Genomic DNA, 20373 nt, shown 5'->3' with positions numbered 1-20373 from the left:
AAGTCTTAGAAGTCTCCATTCTAAGATGGGAAACAGTGGTACTGGGGTTTCCCCATGGAACTTCACCAACTCATCAACCTATAAGAGGGCAACCACAGTAGTTTCACTGCATTCTCTCATATAATGTCAGGTCTTTTCTCTGTCCCCAGCAACAACTGGTAAAAAACACCTGCTTCATGAGTAATTTTAGTTACTAATGGAGAAAAGTCCCAGTATAATAAGGAAGTAGGGGAGGAAAGATCCCAATACTGATGAGAATGGAGAAGGTAATAATGTGCATTTCAATATAAATTGATATTGACTGGGAGATTCAGAAACCATAGGGCAGATTTAGGTCTCGGCCACACCAGTACATTATTTTTAATTAAACAGTAGAAAAGCAATGCTATCTTCCTTGTGGCTGGAGCTGAAATCTAAGCAGTCTTTACATGACCAAGCAGGGAAGTAACTCCCATTTTAACCTTCTATTTGGGAAACTAACATGTATCCCATGAGGAATCCATAGACTTTTAGAAACGTAATACTGTACCATGCTATAAACTGTGGGACAATAGTAAGTAATCTGTCACAGGATCCTTTAGCAATTTGTTGGTTTATGTATATATATGTATATTATGTATACATACTGCAGCAGAGTTGCTGCTGCAACATGCCCTCTCATGACTGGATGTGGCATTGCAGCAGTTGTGTCTCAGTTTCCCTCTTGCATTCTTTGGCCTATTCTGGCTATAGGGGTGGCCTGATCCTCTGACCAAGACATCTTAAAGAGTCTGACCCCTTTCTCCACAGGGCCACAGAGTTCTTTAACATGCCCAATAGAAATATAAAGACAACTGAATCTTCAGCCCTAATTAGGCTCAGCTGGCCATCCCTCTTCCTCATAGGCAAGCCTCAATTATAATGCAAGGACCTCCTATCTGTCCTCTGGTTCCTGTGCCTCACCCCACCCCTTAGTCTAAGGCTGGCACAGATCTCCAATTTCCCATGATTTCAGGCAGGCCTTCATCCCTCAGCAGCTCCTGATCTTCCCTTAGGCTTCCGGCTCACCTCAGGAACAAAGTGTCTGCTTCCTGCCCTTCCAGACTTATTGGCCTTCTATTAAGGCCCCTTCCCAGAGAGAGGGAGCTCATTACATCCTCCCCCTGGATCTCCTCTCCCAACTGACTTTCTCTCTTCTTTTTAAGTCCATCCCCTCCTCTTCACCTGAGCATGCCCTCCCTTGGTGCAGTCAGTGAGGTTATTGACATGCTCAGGCTCCCTTAAACCTTCTGATGCCTGTGCTGGGATTAGATATCTCACACATACATGTATGTAATGGAAGATTATTTACTAACTACTAACATATATGAAAATACCAAAACCTGAACTCTGTATCAGCTTCTGCTGGCCATTTGTGAGATGACATCAATTTCCTAGTTCCTAAATTCTGGTTGATCTCTTATTATTATTTAAATTTCAGATAAGGATAGACTATGTGCTCTGTAAGGCTAAGCAGTCAAAGAAGAGGGAATCTGAATTAACTTCTGAGGTCATGTAATTAGAGCCAGAGACATGTCTTTGAGAAACAGTGGCTGTTTTACAATATCTTTGCAACATGAAGGAGTAATTGGATCAAATCAGGGGCAATCATGGTTCAGAAAGACTGAAGTAAAGTGTATTACAGACTTAAAATTAGTTACATTTACTAAGATGCCTGGGTTTCTTTCTAGAAATGATGCAGTCAAGGAGGCAGGGAGAATAATTATGAAGGTCTTGTCACAATCGTGTTATAAAATGAGGATATGCATTTGAATGCTAGGACTTTAACCTGCTGCACGTATTTTATTCCTTTAACCTTTTATCTTCTGCTAGAATGGGAAAGATAAAGCATTTTAAATCGGTACAATCTAGTAATGTCCAAGATAAGTCAAAGAGAATCAAAATAATCTTGATTCTATTTATTTGCCCTTTAAAGTCCATTTTTAGATCAAGGAATATTGGCAACTATAGGCAAAGTGGACTTTTGACCACTAATAGATTATCTGCAGTGGAATATCTACAGAATTTTTCCACTGGATCCCAGGATATACATAGGCTAGGAGGAACAAGCATCATAGATTCCAAGGCCAGAAGGAACCATTGTAACCATCTGATCTGACTTCCTGTATAACACAGTCCATACAACTTCCCTGAAAAAATTCCTAGAGACTCTCTTTTAGAAAAACATCCAATCTTGATTTAAAAATGGTCAGTGATGGAGAATCCTCCCTGATCCTTAGTAAAGTGTTCCAGTGGTTAATTACTCTCACCATTAAAAATGTACACTTTATTTGCATTCTGAATTAGCTAGCTTCAACTTCCAGCCATTGGATCGTAATATACCTTTCTCTGCTAGATTGAGGAGCCCACTATTAAATATTTGTTCCCTGTGTAGATACTTTATAGACTGTAATCAAGTAAAACCTTAACATTCTCTTTATTAAGCTAAATATATTGAGCTCCTTGTGTCTATCAATATAAAGCATCTTTTCTTATCCTTTAATTATTTTTGTGGCTCTTCTCTGAACCATCTCAAGTTTATCAATATCTTTCTTGAATTGTGTGCACCAGAACTGGATACAGTAGTCCAGCAACAGTTGCATCAGTGCCAGGTAAAATAACCTCTCTACTTTTACTCAAGTCTCCCCTGGTTATGATCAGCTGTTGGGTTGCCACCAACAGAGGTTTTGTTTAATAGAAAACTAAAAACAAAAATGTCTAATTTTGTAGAAATTGATACAAATGACTTGACTATGTGTAAAAAACCTGACAAACAAAAACTGTTAAACAAAAAGTTTAATATGACAGGGGTCATGAGAACTTGAATGTTTGCAGCAAGATGAACATGCCTGTATCTATGATGGAAAAACTTGGTCAAAGGCAGAGTTCTCTTGCGAATTGGCTTCTAGGTCCTATGAGATTGTCACTGCTGAGGGACTGACATATAGACGCAATAGGAGACACCTTCAACAAATCCCAGACTGAAGGGAAGACAAGGAGACAAGTCATGAGATAGCAAGAGAGGAAGAGTTCAAGTCTTCAGCGAAAGAAGAGCATGGCTGGTACTTAGCATCACAATGTGGAGACTGAAGCAATGACATATAGATCCATGAGACCTAGCAGGCACCTCAAAGACTAAAAGAAAATTGTTAGTGCATTATTAGGTTTCTTTACTTGTATATATATTGTTGTGTATTATGTTTTTTCATGTTTTTTTGGAAAGGAGAGATGTGAGGAAATCTTTTAAAGAGAGCTGTACTTGGGCTTCACTGAGTCTGACTGAGCACAAGGCGATGCTGTGATACAGAGAGACTTCATGGATAGTCTAGGTCTTATAGCTAATAATAAGCATCTACCTCAGCTTTGTCTAAGTATCCTTCATAAGAACCCACAAATATTACAGTTTACATTAGCTGAGGATCTGGTCTCACTTATTTAATTATAAAACATGCCTATTTACAATTTTAGGTTGAGCTCACCTGAATTGCAGGTCACTTAAAATAATCTTTAAATGAAACTATTAGAGGTCTAAGGTGATGATTTAACATCCCTCATCTTCAGGTCAGTTCACAAACGGGAAAAGCTCAGGAAGTAGCAGGGCAAATTTCCAACATGTCCTTCAACTATGAAATGATAATTCTTAATCTACTCTTGAATGGGTGGCAATCTCAGTGCCAGTTCTGTTCGTTCCCTCTCTAAACAGATTACCAGGAAGAGCGTCCACTGGCAATTTGGTGTTTGTGATACAGAAAGTGTCTATTAGGAAATGGACTGTGATCCCTATTTGATTTCACATATACTACTACCCATCAACCAATATACAGTTGATCACTGTTGACCTTTGCTGGATTTGAACTAGAAACCTAAAGCTAACAGTCTTTAAATCATTATCAAACATCTCTGCCACATCCCCCGCTATGCAGTGTTGTTTTTAACCCTACACTGTCAACAGGAATAGGCTCAGAAATGCCAGTGTTAATTAAAATTGTTGGTTGATATTTTCAGACGAAATACAGCTATCTTACTACAGGTGTCCAAGTCTGAAAACTTTGGCCTACTCTTTCAAGACCTCCAGATGAGAATTCTGACTTGAAGCCAATGGCAGTTTCAGTCATCAAGGGATTATAAGATTAGGTTGTTTTACTGACAGTTCTCTCATCAGAAACAGAGCTTCTGAATCTTGCCAGTTACAGTTTTTAGGAGGCTCAGTGAACATTTGTTGTTCAGCTTGTATAAAGTTCCCACCTCCTAAGTGCCAGGAAAATGCCAAACAACTCGAGATTTGCCTTGTGTTGGGTTTTATTACAAAAGCTGTACATATGTTTAATAACAAACTGCTTTTGCCTCCGTGTGAAGTTTCAGGTTTCCGAATGAAGCACAGAGAAGCAATTTTCTTTTAGTCATTCCTAAATATGATTGTTTTGTTCTGGGCTCACAGTTTCCCTCCCTGACTCATATTGTTCTTAGATATATACTGGCAACTTTCAGGCTTTCATTTAATCATAGATACCTTTGTGATGGGTGTCTTTTATATGCAAATATCAGTCTACCCTGAGCTTAACAGGCAAACAATCAGCATTTTACTACTAAAGCTATGCAACAACATTCTTATAAAACTCACACTTGGCAAATACGTGTTTTCTCTGACTGTACTTAACATTACACAAAAAAATACTCTACCTGGTGACTGGTAATCATAGCTAAATTAGTATTAACTTGGAGAAAACAATTTCTTATGGATATGACAGTTGAGTGGGTAGGTTCATATACCCAAGAGGGGTGTGTGTGTGTATATATATATATATACACACATACATTCACATGCACACCCCTTGGGAATATGAACCTACCAACTCAACTGTCATATCCATAAGAAACTGTTAACTGGTTAATGATGCTTAAGATGCGTGCATACTTAACTTGTTCATTTACTATATCAAAAAGCTACAGCTTTGCTTTATTTCTTATAATAGATGGTTTGCAGATATCAGATACTATTTTTTAAGATCCAGTTTCTATCCATATTGCCACTGGTTAAGTTTATCTAAGATAATGAATTTGGTTTCAGTTTGAGCCACTTTGCTTAGGAAGTTGAATATTGTGAAAAAGGTTAATTTACAAGAAACCAAATAGTTTTGTTAAGTATTATTGCAGGATTCTGAATCTCTTGTATGTGTTGACAATGGGAGGTTGCAGCCCACATTTTAAATTTTAAAGGGAAAGACACATGATGGGAAAAGTTTTGTAAAATGTTTGATTGTAGAGGTTTGAGACAAATAGAAATAGAGTTCCCTTCAATGCCCAGTTAATTCAACTGGAGTCTTTCCCTCGACTTAAGTGGGCACTGGACTTGACCAATACATGTAAAAAAATAAAAGCCAGAAATAGAAAAACTTTTTAAACTGACCCACTTTAAAGACAGTAGATTAAGCTAAAGAACTCTGGGCTCACCTAACTCGTGTGGTTATGTAAAAGTCAATGAAGTTAGTTATGTGACCAGGGTGAGAAAGATTTAGTCTTTTGTCTATATTTGCAGAAATCAAATTCAAGTTTGATTAAATACATGACAATCCAGTGGAAACCATTGATGGGGGGGATTGCAAATGGCACCCCCATGAGCAAGCATGGCCCACTACACCCTGAGGGGATTGACTTTAAGGGAGGGAAGATAGTGTTGGCAACTACGGCTCTTTGCACGGCTTTCAGAAGGGGGAAAATCCCTGAAAACTGAAGTCAGAGATCCATCCCTTTGGTGTGAGCTAAATCAGCAGCTTGTGGCTGCTCTGGCTAATTTTCTGCTCTTTTTATTGCCACAACTTGCCTCTGGGCTGGCTTTCTGACACCAAAAAAGCCTGTGACCTTTCCAATTCATTTAATCTGATTCTGCCAAATAATTTAATGAACTTCTTTTCCATGAATGAACAAGACAGTGTGATCTATTGTGTAGGGTATTGGATTGGGAGTCAGGAGATCTGGAGTCTATGCCTTGCTCTGCCACTGTCCTGCTATGTGACTTAGGGCAAGTCATTCATATGTTTCTCCTTCAGCCCTTTCTCTGTCTTGTCTATTTAGACTGTAGCTGCCTTAGGGCAGACACTGTTTCATACTATGTATTTTGCAGTTACTAGCACAATAGGGTCCTGATCTCAGATGGGGCCTCTAAGCTCTCAAATAATATAAATAATAATAAATACCATTAACTATGGTTAATGAAAGAGACAATAGCTCTCCTTCATACCGGGAAAATGGACTGCTAAGCATGGCTATTTAAAAGAAATGCTTTTATCATCTTATTGAATGTTGTTTAGAAAATATATTGTAGTGAAACTATAAGTGTGGGAGTGAGGTTTTTAGTATTTTTTCAAAGCTATGTTTTGTATCAGTGGTTGGCAGGTAACAAATGAAATTTTCTTGCTAAAGTAAATTTGTTTTCCATGGCTGTTCAGCCACAGAACTATATCAGATGAGACCATGAAAAGATACTTCTTGCTTTTGGACAGATATAGGAATATATCGATAGATTATGGTCTTCATCCATTTTTGACTTGGTAATTTGAATTTTTATTCTCTTAAAGGCAATCAGCCAAAATCTGGACTGATTCACTGCTGTGAAATCCCATGCATAAAAGTGGCTGCATAGCTGTAAGCATAGACAGAATTTACCCAAATGACTTCAACACAGCCAAACCGGAGATGGTCAAAATGATCTGTGGTCAAATAAAAATCAACTCAAACCATTGCTTGGAACTCAAACATGAAGTTGTTTTTATTGTTCCAAAAATTCTGTTTTCTCCTTTTTTCATTTGTGAGGACCTCTGCACTTCCTGGTTCCAGGTGGAACTGCTATTTCACAGGAAAGTCTGAACTTGTGGTATTTTCAGATCTCCCTGACATGCTGGAGATCTAATCTCAAAGCCTTGTTTTGTGAGAATTCCAGCTTAATTTTATGGATGCCTGTGGTTTTCTAAGGTTCAGATAACCTCTAAATCCCACACATTTTGTGGGTTTCCCAATAAACCAAATATTGGCCAGCATGAACAGGCCAAACAAGTCCAAATTTTTTTTACCCATGTGAGTAGCTCCTGTGAAGTCAGGTTTGAATACTAGATTACCATCCCCTTCCCCCTCTGTTTTTCCTTCTTTCTAACAGAAAAAGTGAAGAGTGAAGACACCACAACTTTATTAGGACAGAAATAGCATTTGCTGAAAAATATATAATCTTTCAGCCACCAGTCATTTGGAGGAAGCACTTAGGACTGGGGCACTCCTCTGTAATTTACTCCTCTGGACCAAGATTCCTTGAGTCACATTGTGTCCAGCTGCTTCATGTGTAAGAGGAAGGCTCAAGAAGTCTCCCCCTGTTGTTTTGCACAGCAGCTGAGTACAACTCAAGTAACTGCAGATCAGACATTTGGAAACCTTTTCTGTAGAATTTGAAAGAGAAAATATGAAGAATTTATGAAACTTGTACTCAGGCTTTGATAAAATCTCATTCCCAGATTCTCTGGACACATGAGCTATGCTTGGCACAAGTTTACAAGTATAAAATGACTGTGGTATTTGCCAACACAGACAATAAATAAGCAATATTTAACCCATTGTCAACCATTTTGGGATAACTTGAGAATGAAAAGCGCTGTATCAAACTGTTATGTTGCAGGGACATAACCACTGACCTCCACACAACAATCCTGACAATTATGCTTACTGTCCAGTAGCTGGATGTGCTGAGACAATGTTCATATATTTCCCCTTAAGTTTTTCCTTTCATTGGGAACAATTTTTCATAGAACATCCTCCTTCAGCTTATATGTCAATGCCCTTAGGCCTTTTTACTCATCTAGATTTAAATTAATGACCTCATTGATGGCACCAGCAATTGAACCATCGCTCTCAAGAGCCAAGAACCACATATTGAATTTGATTAATACTGCTGGCTACTAATTTTCACTTTTAATTAGGTATGACACTATTGTAGGAAGAAAAAACTGCAGTGCATAAAACAAATAACATGCATCTACCGCAGCATTCTACTGTATGACTCCAACCTGTTTTATGTAGTTGAGCTGCTACTGAACATTCTTCCACAACATCCACTTGGACTGATAATGAGAAAAATACCACAAGCCTAAACATTTACCTGTTAAAGTTTAAGGATTCCACCAAATGCATCCGATGAAGTGAGCTGTAGCTCACGAAAGCTTATGCTCTAATAAATTTGTTAGTCTCTAAGGTGCCACAAGTACTCCTTTTCTTTTTGCTAATGTGAATAAGTACTTTGCTAGACAAATGTTATTAGATTACATGATGCATGTACATGTATCTAATAACATTGGATACTTTCCTTCATCTCTTTGATACATTTACTGGATGAGTGTCATGAGACAATAGTGAAGAATCACAGAAAGACCAGCATTCTAACACAAGAGGTGGTATTATCCCTGAAGCTACTCATGTCTCTGCTTCACAGTGGAGGTTCTGCTGAGAACCATTCTTTGTCTCTCTGCTACTTGGTTTTTTGTTAGGGCATTAAAGAAACGGCACTCTTGTTCTTTCAGTGGAGTTTTGCTAGATTTTGACATCTACACACCAAGTAGAAAGCAAACATACTTAGCAAAGAAAAAAATTTCCACTCCTCATTACATCCTCGAGGATTGGAAGATTGTGCTGATAGTGTTCACAAGACAATGTAGCGGGAGTATTGTGTACTCCCAAAGGGAGACATTTTGAAAAGCACATAGAATTGAACTTCATTGGAAGTTAGGCATACAGCTGCCCTTTGTGCCTTACAAAAAATCTCCCCTAAAATATTGGAAGGGTAGCCGTGTTAGTCTGTATCCACAAAAACAACGAGGAGTCTGGTGGCACCTTAAAGACTAACAGCTTTATTTGGGCATAAGCTTTCATGGGTAAAAAACCCACTTTTTCAGATGCATGGAGTGAAAATTAAAGATACAGGCATAAATATATTGGCACACGAAGAGAAGGGGGTTACCTTAGAAGTGGAGAACCAGCGTTGACAAGGCCAATTCAATCAGGGTGGATGTGGTCCACTCCCAATAACTGATGAGGAGGTGTCAATACCAAGTAGGGGAATTTGTTTTTCTAGTGAGCTAGCCACTCCCAGTCCCTATTCAAGCCCAAATTAATGGTGTTAAGTTTGCAAATGAATTATAGCTCTGCAGTTTCTCTTTGAAGTCTGTTTTTGAAGGGTTTTTTTTTGAAAGATGGCTACTTTTAAATCTGTTATTGAATGTCCAGAGAGATTGAAGTGTTCTCCTACTGGCTTTTGTATGTTACCATTCCTGTTGTCTGATTTGTGTCCATTTATTCTTTTATGTAGACACTGTCTGGTTTGGCCAATGTTCATGGTAGAAGGGCACTGCAGGCACATGATGGCATATATCACATTAGTAGATGTGCAGGTGAATGAGCCCCTGATGGTGTGGCTGATGTGGTTGGGTACTATGATGGTGTCGCTAGAGTAGATATGCAAAAAGAAAAGGAGTACTTGTGGCACCTTAGAGACTAACAAATTTATTTGAGCATAAGTTTTCATGAGCTACAGCTCACTTCATCGGATGCTGTAGCTCATGAAAGCTTATGCTCAAATAAATTTGTTAGTCTCTAAGGTGCCACAAGTACTCCTTTTCTTTTTGTGAATACAGACTAACAGGGCTGCTACTCTGAAACCTGTCATTAGAGTAGATATGGGGACAGAGTGGGCAACAGAGTTCGTTACAGGAATTGGTTCTTGGGTTAGTGTTTTTGGGATGTGGTGTGTAGTTGCTGGTGAGTATTTGTTTCAGGTTGCGGCACTGTCTTTAAGGAAGGACTAGCCTGCTTCCCAAGGTCTCTGAGAGTGAGGGATTGTTTTCCAGGATAGGTTATAGATCATTGATGATGTGCTGGAGAGGTTTTAGCTGGGGGCTGTACGTGATCGCCAGTACTGTTCTGTTATTTTCCTTGTTGGGCTTGTCCTGTAGCAGATGACTTCTGGGTACCCGTCTTGCTCTGTCAATCTATTTCCTCACTTCCCCAGGTGGGTATTGTAGTTTTAAGAATGCTTGATAAAGATCTTGTCTCTGTCTGAGGGATTGGAGCAAATGTGGTTGTATCTCTAGGGCTTGGCTGTAGACAATGGATTGTATGATGTGTCTAGGATGGAAGCTGGAGGCATGTAGGTAAGTATAGCGGTCAATAAGTTTCAGGTATAGCGTGGTGTTTATGTGACCATTGCTTATTAGCACTGTATTGTCCAGGAAGTGGATCTCTTGTGTGGACTGATCCAGGCTGAGGTTGATGGTGGGGTGGAAATTGTGGAAATCCAGGAGAAATTCTTCAAGGGCCTCCTTCCTGTGGGTCCATATGATGAAGATGTCATCAATGTAGCGCAAGTAGAGGAGGGGCGCTAGGGGACGAGAGCTGAGGAAATGTTCTAAGTCAGCCATAAAAATGTTGGCATACTGTGGGGCCATGCGAGTATGCATAGCAATGCCACTGACTTGAAGATATAAGTTGTCCCCAAATCTGAAATGGTTGTGGGTGAGGACAAAGTCACAAAGCTCAGCCACCAGGTGTGCCATGGCCTCTTCAAGGATAGTGTTCCTGACAGCTTGTAGTCCATCCTTGTGTGGAATATTGGTGTAAAGATCTTCTACATTCATGGTTGCCAGGATGCTGTTTTGAGGAAGATCACCAATGCATTGTAGTTTCCTCAGGAAGTTGGTGATGTCTCAAATATAGCTAGAAGTGCTGGTAGGGTCTGAGGAGAGAGTCCAAATAGCCAGATAATCCTGCTGTAAGAGTGCCAATGCCTGAGATGATGAGGTGTCCAGGAGTTCCAGATTTATGGATCTTGGGTAGCAGATAGAATACCCCTTGTTGGGGCTCTAGGGGTGTGTCTGTGTAGATTTGTTCCTGTGCTATAGCAGGGAGTTTCTTGAGCAGATGGTGTGGTTTCTTTTGATACTCCTCAGTGGGATTGGAGGATAGTGGTCTGTAGAATGTGGTGTTGGAGAGTTGCCTGGCAGCCTCCTGTTCATAATCCAACCTGTTCATGAATGACTACAGCACCTCCTTTGTCAGTCCCTTTAATTATAATATCAGAATTGTTTCTGAGGCTGTGGATGGCATTGCGTTCTGTACAGCTGAGGTTATGGGGCAAGTGATGCTGTTTGTTCACAATTTCAGCCTGTGCATGTCTGTAGAAGCACTCTATGTAGAAGTCCAGTCTGTCAACAAAAAACTTCAACAAAAATCTTCCAAAACAGACTTCAAAGAGAAACTGCAGAGCTACAATTCATTTGCAAACTTTACACCGTTAATTTGGACTTGAATAACGACTGGGAGTGGCTGGCTCACTACAAAAGCAATTTCCTCTCTCTTGGTATTGACACCTCCTCATCAGTTATTGGGAGTGGACCACATCCACCCTGACTGAATTGGCCTTGTCAACACTGGTTCTCCACTTATAAGGAAACTCCCTTCTCTTCATGTGCCAATATATTTATGCCTCCATTTTCACTCCATGCATCTGAAGAAGTGGGTTTTTTACCCACCAAAGCTTATGCCCAAATAAATCTGTTAGTCTTTAAGGTGCCACCGGACTCCCTAAAATAGACATCTGTTTATACACAATAGGTAACTGCAGATGAAAACAGATGATTGTTTATAACAGGAATACATGGGCTGGCCATAGAACTGCCTCTTGTGTATGTGCCTGTTTTCATTTATGCATGCCTATGATGGTTGCACAATTTAGGTAACTATTTTTTAAAATTTGGCTCTCAATATCCTTGACATGAAAATGACACATTCTATCAGCATTAGTGGATACTGTAACCTTATCAAATAGCAGTTTCGTGCTACTTCATGCAACTATGAATAATCCATTTATCAAGCGGACTAGTTATATGAATATTCTAATGCTTCTCTACAAAAAATATGGTGCAGTAATAGACTACTCACATTGACTCACAAACAGCTGTAATGGTCTACTCACATTGATATTAATATGGGAGCTTTTAAATTTTATTGATTTATGGAAGAGCTTAACAATGAAAAATTTTCAGCTAGATGTGGATAATTAATAATATGTTACTAGAGCACAATGTTTTGCACATTAGAATACTGTCATCTGCTCTGCTCAATCAGCACAGAACTGCCATTTTCTTGACTGCCTTAGAGTCTTTTTCACCTTGTTCATCCTACCTATGTGGTTATTCACTTATATGAAAAAAGGACATCTTCTTGAACATCGTGTGTATATGTATATATATAGCAGATGACAGTACAGATTTTTATTAAAATATTGTGTGGTGACCTTTCAGCTATATTCTAATTTTGTTTAATATTTCTTTCTACATGTATGCAGAAACTGGCAAGCCAATATTAATAAAAGAGGGCTTACAGGAATGTGGAATCAGCAATAAATCCTTGACAAAAGTTATTTACCTAGCTAGAGTTTTATTTGAAAGTTAACAGAACTCTGTGATGCTTGTATAAAGCAGTGGTCTTAAAACTCTGTTAGACATTTTAACCCACTTTAATTTATTCCATGAAAATTTAATCCCCTGCTGAATGGAGCTGGTGTGAATTTTCAAAAGTCATAATCCACTGAAGTGAAAAATCTTTAATGAGGACATAGGCACCAGGCTTCAAGGGTTTAGTTTAAATTCTTTCTAAAAATGTAAAACAGAGGGCAAGAGTTAATAGGATATTTCATACAGTTACATTTCAATCCTCCTCCAAATCTTTATAAATTCACTTGCACCTCCACCATTAGAACCATTCTGGCTGAATTTCTCACACTTCTGAGGCAAAAATGAAGAGCTGTAAAATCGTAATGTGAGGAACTACGCTGTGTATTGTAACTCAGTTTTCTTTCAGTTTACAGACTATTATATTACACATGATGGTATAATGTCTTTTAAACTGAAAGAGAAATGACATGGTTTACAAGCCAAACAGTATACATTCTGACATAATTATTTTATCATGCAAGAAAATGAAAACAAACTACACAACATCAGACACTTTTCTAGCTCTTCTGCTGCTGTGGAAGTTTTGTCATTGAATTTAGTGGGGATGATTTGTCCCTTAAATTGAAAAGTTATTAGCGCTCTCTGTAAAGTTGTTCCATAAAAACAATTGTAAACGTATTTTTACTTACTCAGTGATTTTTTTTATTATATTATATGACATAATACCTGTAATAGTCACTTGGGGCCAGATTTTAAAAGATCTTTAGGCACCTGGATATTAAGGATGGAAATAACTGTTGACATGACCATTTGCATTAGTACTGTATGTCAGATTTTTTGATGAAAACTAAAAGTTTTCTGCACAAAACAGACACAGTCTGCAAAAAATTTTGTTCCATCAAAAATCCAATTTTCCATAGGAAAACAATTTTAATGGAAACAATTTTGACTAGTCCTGCCCAAGATATTTCTGACCCTGTCAGCAATGGTCGGACAATATTTTCACTAGTATGGATGACTACACATTTCCAATGTGCAGTAGTTGGCATGAAGGGCATTCCTTAGTCTTAGATCTCAGAGTATTTTCATTTTCTTATTATCTTTCAAGTATAATTTTTATGCTGTAATATCCATTTTCCCTCATTCCTGTATTTTCCTCTCATGGTACATCAAGGCAGAGAAAAAAGCCCAGATTCTCTTCCAGGCCCATTTCTTTTCTAATTTCTTGATTATTTACTTAAGAACTATAGAACAACTTCTAGCGCCAGATCCTCATCTGGTGTAAATGAACCTATGCCATTAATTAATCCAAATGAGGGTCTGGGCCTTAAAGCTTAGACACCTTCTGCATCATTTTTTCTTAGGGATCATACTGATCAGTGTTGATATGAGAAGAACAAGAAATGTGCCCTTTGTTTTGTTTCCCGGGAATGTGCAGTGACATCAACAGCAGAGGATGTTCTAGTGGATTCAGCTGATTATGTGCGCTGAGAACTGGAACCTCAGCAAAGTAGATCAAAGTACAACAGGGTCCTAAATCTTCAGATCTTCCCATCAACCAACAAACAAACAATAATGTTTTTGCATAGACATTGGATCTAGGTGAGAATTCTGAGTGCTTGTGTCTCGTCATTAGAGTGCCATTTAGACCTATGTGGTATTCATATTCCTGTACTAGCAAAGTACCTGAGGCATCTGGCCAGGAAGTCAGAATACTGTGTTGCTCTACACAGTGAATATGCAAACACTGAGTTGACAAATTCCTACTACGGTATGCCAGCCAAAATTAACTTGGGATTTTTTGATTAGTTATTTACCTGAAGAGAGAAATTTCCTACCTTGAGTATTAGATTGTTTGTTTGCATTTCCATTTGCCCTCAAGTATTCATACACTTAGAGGAATAAATGCATAATTTCTAAACCAATACTGTAATTATATATAATGAACTGTAATAGATCTACAGTATAATGAAAGACTGAGAAATCAAGAGTCATTTTGTACCACTTGGATTTTAAAAAAACTTATCTGATCTCAAGCATCCAGTTTGGACTATGGTAGGTAATAGGTTCATGTGCATGAGGGATGTCTTTAAATTGAACCCCAAAGGCTTTGAGATAAATGAGTTACCCTCTCTTAGGGAGTCTTAAATGAGACAATAATACTCATGAAAAACACATCTAATGAAGTTAAGGTCTAATCAGTGAAATATCACTGTGAAAATGTCTTCAGTCTCTAAAAGGATCAGACAAAGACTGGAGTGTTTTGCTGAAACTCAGTGAAACTGGACATACAAATCAATTCCATAGTCATGAAAATATACTTTGTCTCCATAATATAAATTTCATATATTGTTTTCACTGAAAGCACTGTCAAAAATTACAAAAAATATATTGAACAGCAATTTGTTATTATTCATGGGAAAAGGATGACCAGATGATAGTGTGATTTCTGATACCAAGAGGGTCTGGTGGAAATATGCATTCTCCATCTAAAAGGCAAGGACCAAGGCCCATTGTACTCATTGTGAGTCTTTCAGTGAGCTCTGGGCTTTGGATTAGGCCCCCAAATATCTTCTACTCTTTGTTGTAATTCCCTTCTGAACACCACCTTCCAGCATTATAATCATTTAAAAATGTCAGGAAGCATTTCTTTGTTGAAGAAAAAAAATCATGCATTGTAGTAAGTATACCTGTCAGCATTTCATACTTTACCTATTACTATTTGTATTATGATTGTGCCTAAAGCTCCCAATGAGAATCAGAGCTCCTTTGTGCTAGGCACTATATAAACCTATAGTAAGAGACAGTCCAAAGAGCTTCTGTTGATAGAAACTTAAATCATAGTACAGATTTTGGAAATGTAGTGTACAGTACAACCCAAATAAATCTTGACATTTATTGTCCATGGTAGTTAAATTTACTGTGATGTTTATGTAGGCCCAATGATAATTATAGGGAATACAAATCCCCCATCCTGCAAAAATGTACTCAAGTAACTTTCCATGAGAGAGGAGTCCCACTGAACTCTACTGCAGTATGGTAAACAATTCAGTGCAGAACATATCAAGAATTAAATGGCACCTGATATATATATAGTGAGATGCAGGGAAGAGAAAGCAAAATGGATGTTATAGTACATGTATTTTTGAACTGTGTGTACATGCTCTAGGGATGAAAACATTCACAACTAATTGAAATACTTAATACTTTTTGCATATCATTGAGTATTGGAAATTGGTCCTGTTTTCATGATATTTTTATGCTAAAATGGGATCATTTTCAAGTGCAATAGTTTTTGCTCCGCAAACATGCAAAATGTCATAGGTTTGGATGTTTTCTTACAATTATATTACAGTTTCTGTGACAGTTTTGAGATGGTTGGGTAGATGTGAACACAGATATAACAAAATCATAAAGGAAATCCTGCTTTTCCACATGGCTGTATTAGCCAAACTATGTACTACATGGCATGCACATCTGAGGGGATATATGTATAGTTACAATACAACACAGTAGTGTTATGGGAAAAAAGCTGTAGGGTTAAAAACAAGATACTATCATTTTGCAAATAATATTACTTTGATGAGCAATGAATTGTATTGTTAGCCCTTTTGGGTGCTCTTGTACTGTTTAGTCAGACTCTTTGCTTAGATACCTGACTAGGGAGGGCAGGAGCAGGTCTTTAATCTGAATGCAGCCAGTTACCCAAATAGAAAATCACAAACAGAGGTCTCAGGGCCAACTGCATGACTAGAAGCTCTTAAACTATTACAAAATCAATGAGAGTAACAATCAATTGCGTTTGTTAGGTCAGATATGAAACAATGTGTCTTGCTTGGAATCTGAAGCTTCCATTTAAACTTGAGATTACTAGCTTTTAAAACACTCATGATTTGTAGCCGACAGCAAGTATTTCAGAAATATTCACTTCTTCTCTGGGGTGCTTGGTTTTATGTAGTCTAAAAAAAAGAGCTTTTCTTTAAAATGAGCTTTATGGTGTTACATCCAGTTATGTGGGAATTTGCTGTTTAATCCTATGAAATGTAACTTACTGGAACACAAATGTTTTTTGAAAAAAGGAAGGAGAAGAAAAAGCAAACTGTGAGGAGAGTAAAATATGACAATAAGCAATTTATTTGCTACCTTCAGAATGCAGGTACACTAAATCTGCTAATTAACTGTTTAGATTCATGCTAGACTGGCACATTTCTTTTAACCACATTTCTCCTATTTTGCTCTCACTCCTCATAAGCTTCTGCAAAATTATGTTTTAAGTCTCTCTCCCCATGTTATCTTCATGGCTGCTTCATTAACTAGTCCTCCTTCAGAACACTTCATTACAGCCTCTCTCCTGGCTCACTGAGTTGATGCTAAGACACAAATACAAATAACCTATCAAATGCTAGGCAGTATTTATCCTTCCTGCCATTCAAAAGATGGAAAAATCATCCAAGGGATTAATCCTAAATAAAGAGCACATTCTGTTTATTTCTTCTCTCTGCCCTGTCCCCACCCCAACATGAAAGGCATTGGTGCTATTCTGCTAATACTCTGACTGACTTAATATTTTTTTTAAAAGCTGTCATCATATCTGTCATCCCTTCAAGATGTTCAGTTTCCATGTAGCATGTCTGGGAGGTGGCATAACTACCCTGGAAAGAGAAATCTGGTCAGCAACACAGTTCAATTCCATGTTCATCAGGACATGGAAATATCTTTGTTATATTTGCTGCCTTTCAATACAAATATCCCTAGATTGCACCAGCAAGAAGGCTTCACTCTATACGTGTTATATTGTTTCCACTGAGTTTCAGGGAGTGGCGATATGTCCAGTTAATTTTGATAAAGGGAGGAGGCATTTATAAAAGCAAACAGGATAATGGGATGGCTCCTAAAACACCCATATGATTAAATTACCAGCGAGGGTTGCTGTGATGCTCATTGTAGCCAGGCAAAGGAGTTAAGTGTCAGTGTCAGTCCACTTACAAAACTAAGACTATTCTGTTTACCCTTCAGAAAATATGACAATGTAGACTTTATTTTTAAAGCTAGAAGGGAAAAATGAACATGGCTAGCTTAGGTCTTTTTTGCTCTGGTGCTGACCAGATGTGAGAAATTGGCCCTGACGTTTTTAGATTCCTCAGGATTTCAGGGCAAGGTTTTCATGATTTTATAAAACTTTGATCTGTATTTTTGAACTGTTCATTTCACTTAGATATTCACTTTTGTAATCTTCACTTTAGCAGTCAAACACTCACTTGGATTTCAGTGCTGTATAATTCACTTGGGACTGAAATATGGCTTGGGTTGCACAGTGGTACAAGGATATCAGGCATCCCCTCTGCAGAGCCATTACATCCTCTTTGTCTATAAGTGGAGGGTGTGGGGGGGAATTAGGCAGAGCCTTGGCTTTGCCCCTTTTCATCCTTAAAACTAATTTTAACTCTGTTTAATTCTGAACTATAATCTCTTTGGCCTCAGATGGGAACAATGGATTTCGTAGGTACCTATCTCAATCTGATCTTTTTTTTTCCCCCCAGGTCACATGTGCAAATTTAACAAATGGCGGCAAATCAGAACTTCTAAAATCAGGCAGCTCCAAATCCACACTAAAGCACATATGGACAGAAAGCAGCAAAGACTTGTCCATCAGCCGACTGCTATCACAGACTTTTCATGGCAAAGAAAATGATACAGATTTGGACCTGCGATATGATGCCCCAGAAACGTATTCTGAGCAAGATCTCTGGGATTGGCTGAGGAACTCCACAGATCTTCAAGAGCCTCGACCCAGAGCAAAGAGACGGCCCATTGTCAAGACTGGGAAATTTAAGAAAATGTTTGGCTGGGGCGACTTTCATTCCAACATCAAAACTGTGAAGTTAAACCTTTTAATAACTGGGAAAATTGTTGATCATGGCAATGGGACGTTTAGCGTTTATTTCAGGCACAATTCCACTGGCCAAGGGAATGTATCTGTGAGCCTGGTACCCCCAACCAAAATAGTGGAATTTGACTTGGCACAACAAACGGTGATTGATGCCAAAGATTCCAAGTCCTTTAACTGTCGCATCGAATATGAAAAGGTCGACAAGGCTACCAAGAACACACTCTGCAACTATGACCCTTCAAAAACATGTTATCAAGAGCAGACCCAAAGTCATGTGTCATGGCTCTGCTCCAAGCCCTTTAAAGTAATCTGTATTTACATTTCCTTTTATAGTACAGATTATAAACTAGTACAAAAGGTGTGTCCTGATTACAACTACCACAGTGACACACCCTACTTCCCTTCGGGTTGAGAATGAACAACATGTGTCTGAGACTCAAGCCTGAGGAATAAGAGAGGTCATACGACAGGGCTGTTACCTCAAAGAAGAAGGCCACCCTATTGCCTGGAATGTGTCTACACTCTGCTGCGCTGTCAACTGGCTGCAAATATGTTAGTGGAAAACAATCTACTGTAATTTCTGCCCAGTCAGCTCCATGTATCAGTCTAGTTGTAAATCACTATGGATTTGAAATAAAACCACATAGACATGCACTCTTTTCAGCTCACCTCTATTAAGATTCCTGTTAAGAGGGCTTTCATTGTCTGATCCATAATGTTTCAGGATAACCTATCATCAAGCCAAAAGGATTAACTATACAGAGAATGGTTTCTAACACAAACTGTTTTGGAAATCACCTTTAACGTCTTGAATACATGCCAATCAATAACCCCCACTCATGCATTCTACTGCTTAGACTAGCTGTACTGGTAAATAATACTATAGGAGTAAATGCTTGTTAAAATGGGGGGCGGGGGAAGTGTGTCTAGAATTCAGTATTCCTTATTATATGAACACAGCAAAGTATAGTGACTTTTTTCCAGCATACAGTAGGCACATTCAAGGTGGCGTTAGGTGGCTCTTTTTCTGTGGAGGGAGCCTATTACTAGTACAGATAAGCAGACATTTGGAATTTACATGTGGGCAGACATTATTGTTACATATTTCTTCACTGAACATTTAAATTGGCAGAGTTGAGACCAGCTGAGCTACTTAAAAACTCTCTCTCTCTGCAAGAAGGAAAATGCCTGATAGACAACATGTAAGTTATAAGTGGCTGTCTTATCTTTATTACAAATATTGTAACAAATTCAATATCCTAGTCTTCATTTGTATGAATGGTTTGTATTGTACATAGTTTAACCAGTGTTATTTGAGCTGCTTATTAATATTAACTTGTAATTGTCTTTCTGCTTGTTATTGGTTAAAAACAATCAAGGAAATGAGGAATCCATTTTATCAATGTAGCTGTAAACTCCATTAAAAAGACAGAATAATGTACAAAGCATTTATTCAGCTAAAGTATTGTTGAGAGCTATACACATACAACATTACAGTCTGTCTGTATTTAGATATTTTATTTCCAGACAAAAAATGAACTGTACATAAAAATAAAATACTTAAAGTTGAGTTTCAATATGTACTGTGTAGATGGTGGTTTAAATGGTCCAACAAGAAGACTATGCTCAAACTCCATCATGGTTTTCAATCTCCTATCTTCAAATTTGTGCAGAATTATCCCAAGCTGTAGCACGCAGGCAGATCTCAATGCCGTCATAGGGCCTTGTTGACTTCAATGGGAGTCATCCCTCAAAGAACAATTTGCAGGAGCAGGGCCTAAATTATTATTAGTCATAAATGAAAGCAACTTACCAATTTAAAAGTGGGAAAAGTTGTTCTCTCTGTGTGTGCACAAGTCTGCCTTTGCCTTAATTATAGCCTAGTGTAGGCACAGACCTCCTTGTATGTAGTTGAAGAGTTTTATCCCTCTAATAGGAAAGCAGTTGATTGTGCATCTTTTTTGTATATAGTGGCACACT

General features: G+C 38.2%; 1 protein-coding gene across 3 annotated transcripts in view; it reads left to right on the top strand.

The window, feature by feature from the left end:
* NXPH1 (neurexophilin 1) overlaps window positions 1-19972 on the top strand; it is a 172719-nt gene extending 152747 nt beyond the window's left edge. For all 3 annotated transcript variants that reach the window (XM_038390849.2, XM_038390850.2, XM_038390852.2), the window contains exon 3: window positions 18044-19972. In XM_038390849.2, coding sequence (XP_038246777.1) covers window positions 18044-18805 — 762 coding nt within the window. In that variant the 3' untranslated portion in view covers window positions 18806-19972. The remainder of the gene's footprint in view (window positions 1-18043) is intronic.
* The last annotated feature ends 401 nt before the right edge of the window (window positions 19973-20373 follow it).

This window comes from Dermochelys coriacea, chromosome 2 (assembly GCF_009764565.3).
Source record: "Dermochelys coriacea isolate rDerCor1 chromosome 2, rDerCor1.pri.v4, whole genome shotgun sequence".
Lineage (NCBI taxonomy): Eukaryota > Metazoa > Chordata > Testudines > Dermochelyidae > Dermochelys > Dermochelys coriacea.
This window is presented reverse-complemented; position numbering and strand designations above follow the sequence as displayed.